The 6,106-nt window shown below is 32.8% G+C and overlaps 1 protein-coding gene across 6 annotated transcripts in view; it reads left to right on the top strand.

The window, feature by feature from the left end:
* LOC106872207 (phosphatidylinositol 4-kinase alpha) overlaps window positions 1–6,106 on the top strand; it is a 140,131-nt gene that overhangs the window by 107,409 nt on the left and 26,616 nt on the right. For 4 of the 6 annotated variants that reach the window (XM_052969097.1, XM_052969101.1, XM_052969098.1 and 1 more), the window contains one exon: window positions 2,897–3,004. The exons of the other annotated variants lie outside the window; for them this stretch is intronic. In XM_052969097.1, the coding sequence (XP_052825057.1) occupies window positions 2,897–3,004 (108 nt within the window). The remainder of the gene's footprint in view (window positions 1–2,896; window positions 3,005–6,106) is intronic. 6 annotated transcript variants of the gene reach the window in all.

The raw sequence follows: 6,106 nt of genomic DNA on the forward strand, positions 1-6,106 counted from the left end.
TTATGATGTTCATTGTTTAACAGAATGCAGGCGGTGAGTTGGCAGAAACGTTAGCACGCCGGGCGAAATGCTTAGCGGTATTTCGTCTGCTGTTACGTTCTGAGTTCAAATTCCGTCGAGGTCGACTTTGCCTTTTATCCTTTCGGGGTCGATAAATTAAGTACCAGTTACGCACTGGGGTCGATGTAATCGACTTAATCCCTTTGTCTGTCCTTGTTTGTCCCTTCTATGTTTAGCCCCTCCGTGGGCAATAAAGCAATAAGAATGCACTTGTCAGGGATGATTTAAAAAATCCATTCTGCAAATTTTTCACTCAGATGACCAGCGTCATCATCTACTGAAGTTGATGATGACCAAATCAAAGCCATAATTGAGTCTGATTGTCATGTAACTGTGCGAGAGAGTAGAGAGAGGTTAAATGTATTACTCACAACAACTGGAAATCACTTAAAATGTCTTGGACTCGTTAAGAAGCTCAATATTTGGGTTCCACATTAATTGAAAGAGATTCACTCAACACAATGAATCAATATTTGTGATATGCATCTCAAACGCAATGTAACTGACCTTTTTTGGAAACAAATCACCACTAGTGATGAAAAATGGATTGTCTCCAATAACATCAATCAAAAACGATCATAGTCCAAGCGTAATGAACCAGCACAAATCACATCAAAAGCTGAATTGCATCAAAAAATGGTTATGCTGTCGATTTGGTGGGATTACATAAGTATTGTGTATTTTAAGCTGCTTTCAAGGAACCAAACGATCAATTCAGATGTTTACTGTGAACAACTAATGAAACTGGCGGAAGCAATCAAAGAAAAACGGCCAGAATTGGCAAATCATAGAGGAATTGTGTTCCACCATGACAAAACTAGACCACACACATCTTTGCTAACTAGTGGAAAATTATTGGAGCTTAGTTGGGAAGTGATGTCACATCCACCATATAGCCCTGACCTTGCACCATCAGATTACCATTCATTTTGAATGTTTGCAAAGTTCTTTGAATGGTAAAACTTTCAATAATGATGATGAATTGAAATTGCTTCAGTTTTTGGCTAATAAGGACCAGAAGTTCTATGAATGCAGAATCATGAAGTTGCCAGAAAGATGGCAAAAGGTTAGCAAACAAATGGAAAATATAGAATTGATCAAAGTTCATTCTTTGTATGAAAAAATATGACTCTTATTTCACACTAAAAAACTGAAATTACTTTCTTACCAACCCAATAGATTTGCGGAAGAGGTTGTGTATTGTGTGTATTTTGCATGTATTGTTTAGTTTGTGAGTAAGCACTTTCATTGTTCAACTTCTTAAACACACACGTTTTGTGCTAATGCACATAGAAACTGATTTTAGTAATGATGCTGACTATTTTTTGGATTTTGAATTCTTATAAAGTATTCTTTTGTGAAAGGGAAATATTTTAAATTTTCCATTTGCACAAATGATGTTTACTATTTGGGACATTTCTAACAGATGACTCTTTAATTTGCTGTTTACACAACTAGTAAGCTTTGTTCCGGTTTCTCCAATGTAATTTTCATTGCATTGTGGGCAGAGGTGCAATAGATGAAATTTTTTGTTTTGCAATTCATGTTTGTATTCATTTTCAGTTCATTCCCATTCTTGAAGCTTTTGGTTGTTCCTTGTTCAATTATTTCGCATGCCCAACAATGAGGGTTTCCACAATATTTCCTTCTCTGATGTGGAGACCCTCATTGAGGGACATGTGAAAGGATTGAACAAGGGACAACCAAAAGATTTAAGAATGGAAAGGAACTGAAAGTGAAGCAAACATGAATTGCAAAACAAAAAAAGTCTCATCTGCTGCATCACATGTCTACAAGGCATTGAGAGTTACATTGGAGAAACAGGAATAAAACTAACCAGTTGTGTAAACATGTGTAAACAGAGAATTAAAGATTCATCTGTTAGAAATGTCCCCTGAAGTAAATATTTAGACATTTGTGCAAATGAAAAATTTTAAATATTCATCTTTCACAAAATGAAAGATGAAAATGATCAACTATGAAAGGCAAAAGAAAAATACTTCATAAGAATTTTGAACCAGAAATAGTCAATGCCATTACTAAAAATAACTTTATACACGTTAGGCCAGAACATGTTTGGTAAGTTGAACAATGAAAGCGCTTGCACACTATATTCAAACTTCTTCCCCAAAGGTTGGTGACATTCTGTTAAATAAAAATTTGCTTTAACTGATTAATAATTTTTAAAACCTCTTTCTTTAAACGTATATATTGTGGGCTGATTTTCAAAACTTTAGTATTTATATATTGTTGTAGCAGTTGTTTGTATAGCTTTAAGAATTCTTTATAGTTGTAAATATGAAAGTGAAGTATAAATAAAATGTTCATTGGCCAGAAAGAACTGAAGCCAAGAGAATTCTGTACCTTCTTCTCGTAGGACCCAAGTCAATGGCTGTCAGAGTAAAGCTTAGTTTCATGATTAGGTGGTAAGTTAATTGCAGCTTTAAATCTTTCAGCCATTGTGGTTCCTCATATAAAAACACTATTTTCATGCTAATGGAAATGTTTATTATTTAAGATATTCGTTTCAATGTCTAATGTTATAAATTCATGATGTTTAGTGTTATTATCATCATATTTTAATATATTTTTGTGAGAGATGGTCTCCATTTACAAAAGGCTGTTATTAATGATATTTTCACAAACAATCTGTTTTCTGATATTTATCATTATTGTATTGTTTGCTCTTTTCAATGACTTATCATTATTTCCATCCTGTGTTGTTTTCAGTTCCTACCTAATAATATGTGTTGCAATAATAATGTTCCATTGTTGTTGTTGTTGTTGTTGTTCGCAACAATGTTTTACACAGTTGCCATGGTTTTTTTCACCCTAGCATTGTCAGTTTCACCCACGTCCTTCCAGTCAGGCTATGATTTTTCTGATGGTTCCATGACCCGCGGCCCTGACAATGAGTTTTTTGGCAGCGCTGGGACTCTGGGTTCTGGCAAGTATTCTCTATTATCTCAGAATGCACTAGTTGCATGCAGTTCTTTGCTCTATCTTTCCATGCAGACATGAACAGCTCCGCGTTAATATCTCTGTATAGCCGCATTTACCTTTGCCTGTTGACTTGTCTCTCTCTATGGTTTTGTTACTTCTTGTTGTTGTTAGTGTAGATATGTAATGAACCTTCTCCTTTCATTTTTGCCAGTTCCTCTCCCCTTTATATGTAACAACTGTAAATTTATTTATATATGATATTTTGCGGTGTTTTTCCTTAAATTTCATGGTCTCATTCACATTAACAGCTATTATTAACTTTGTAAGAAAGTTCACTGTTTCTGTCTTTTCACTAAAACTTCATCTCAATTCAACCGGTCAACTGAGCAGCTGCAATGCCATAATCTAACTTCCAATAATGAGTTTCACCATATTCCTTCAATAAATTAATGAAGTCACCTACTTAAATTCATCATTGATGTTTTATTTGTCTCGACATCATTTAAATTCCTTAACATTCATTGTATACCATTCTTCAAGTATTATTTTAGCCAAAGATGAATTGAATAGAAAACAAAATCTAATTTCTTTTTTAGCCTTAAAATGATATTTTCCAAGCTGAACTTTTAACATCTCAAACATTAGTAATTAGAAAAATATATCTTCTCTAAATTCCAATTTCTTGATTAAAGTTTTTGTCCTGCAATTAGATTAAATTATAGCATTAGTAATATAAGCTTAAAATTTAACAAAATACCCAAGATCTAGACTAGTTTTAAGTAGTAGTATTTTTGTGGCACTCCAGCTCTTTCTCTCTCTCCAACACTGCCACCAAATGAAGGTAAATGGTACACCAGGGAATCAATAACTAAAAGACCCAATTTCTATTCTACGATGTTGTATTCCTAATCATACATTGTCCACATTAAACCGGTTGTTTGTTTTTTTTCCATGCTTGTTATTTAACTTGCACTTCACTCACTTCCAAACCTGTTCTGTTTTACATCTCAGATGTAAACTTATTATTCTAATATATCAATCTCTGAATCTGGAAGATTAAAATATTTTGTAAGATTTCATTTTTGTACTGTTTTTGTAAACAAGAAAATCATTTCTTTCCAGTAAGATCTACATTGAAATATCATTTTATCATATATACATACATACATTATATATATATATATATATATATATATATAATATTTGATATAATTTATTATTATCATAATTATTCCTAAGGCAGTGAGCTGGCAGAATTGTTACCATGCCTTTCATCCCTTTGGAGGCCAATGAAATAAGTACCAGTCATGCACTGGGGTCGATGAAATCGACTTACCCCACCCCTCCCAAAATTTCAGGTCTTGTGCCTGGAGGAGAAAGGGTTATTGCTAACCCCTATCTCTGAGTGGTTGTTGTTGCTGTGTTTGTATTTCCCCATTAAACGCTGTGAATGTGTTTCTCTTGAATTCCGTTTGTTGCATGAAGTTTAATTTTTGGATAAAAAAAAAAAAGAATTTCTCCAAATAATCTCTCTCTCTTGGAAGAATTGTAGAAATATATAACAAATCTGAAGTTAGAAAATTACTATTTTTTTAAATCTCACAATGTGAGATATTCAGCAACAGTACTTTGTAGTAAAGATTGTTTGCCAACATAACATGGCAGTCCTGGTTTAGGACGAATGTTGCTGTAATTTAGCCCCAGGAGACATCGTCTCCAGCTGGCTATACAACACGATCTGTGTCCTTATATTTTCGAACATATAAGGACACAGATCATGTCGTATAGCCAGCTGGAGACAATGTCTCTTGGGGCTAAATTACAGCAACATTCGTCCTAAACCAGGACTGCCATGTTATGTTGGCAAACAATCTTTACTACAAATCTGAAGTTATTCTGCAATTCTTATTTAAGCTGGACATTTTCTATACTAACATGTTGTGCCAAGACCTATAAATAACTTCATTTTTGGGTTTTTACTAACAATGGAATAATGGTGAAATATGTTATAGTGTTGATGCCTTATTGAAATAATATAATGAGCAATGTTTTGAAAAAAAAAAACTACAATGTGGATTTGAGTGTGTTTTCTGTAAGATATGAAAACTCTTAGGTGTATAATGTATTATATATATGTATGTATATGTACTGTATACATACTAGCAGAAACACTGCTCTTTGGGTGGTTTTCTTGAACAGTTCTAATGTGGAAATTAATATTATAGTATGTATATTTTTGTGTCTAACTGAATGAAATTTGAAATATAAAATTTCTATGTAATGTTGATAAATATATATGGTGTAAACATTTTCACAAATATTCTCAAAGTATCTCAAAGAAAACTTTGTAATCACTTATTTTTAATGAAAATAATTAAACAAAGGCAATAGAGAGTGAACAAGCGAGAGAGAGAGAGAGAGAGAGAGAGAGTGAGTTGCAAAGAGAGAAACTGAAAGTAACTGTATGCAAGGGAAAGAAGAAAAGTATTAAATGAAATAAAAGGGAAGGAATACTGTGTGTGTGTGTGTGTGTGTGAGTGAGAGTGAGAGAGAGAGAGAGAGAGAGAGAAGAATCAAACACCAAATGAAGAAAGTTAATGAAAGAAAAAGAAGGATGAGGATAAGAGTGAGAGAGATTGTTGTAAGGATATAGATGAAGAGAGGCTGGAAAGAAAGAGAGCGTTGCTAGGAAACAGAAGAAGGAAAGATATAGAAATTTAAGATGTTAAAAATCATATGTTGCAATGAATAAAAATGTTTTTTCTGATCAGTATGTACATGAAATCTTCAATAATAAAAGATCTTTAAAAATTACATTTTGATAAAAAAAATATATTATAATTGTAATTGCTAAGAATTTTCTAAACAATGAAGACTTTAATTATTGCTTTCTTTTTGTAAAAAGTTACATAATCACAACTAATTAATAAGAAGCTTTCTTTATTATATTATAGCTATGTATGAACATATATTACTTATATATGTGTACATGTATTATACATGTATGCATATATATTATATACATGTGTGTATGTAACACACACACACACACACACACACACACACACACACACACACACACACACACACACACATATATATA

Source organism: Octopus bimaculoides, chromosome 6 (genome assembly GCF_001194135.2).
Source record: "Octopus bimaculoides isolate UCB-OBI-ISO-001 chromosome 6, ASM119413v2, whole genome shotgun sequence".
NCBI classification, from domain to species: domain Eukaryota; kingdom Metazoa; phylum Mollusca; class Cephalopoda; order Octopoda; family Octopodidae; genus Octopus; species Octopus bimaculoides.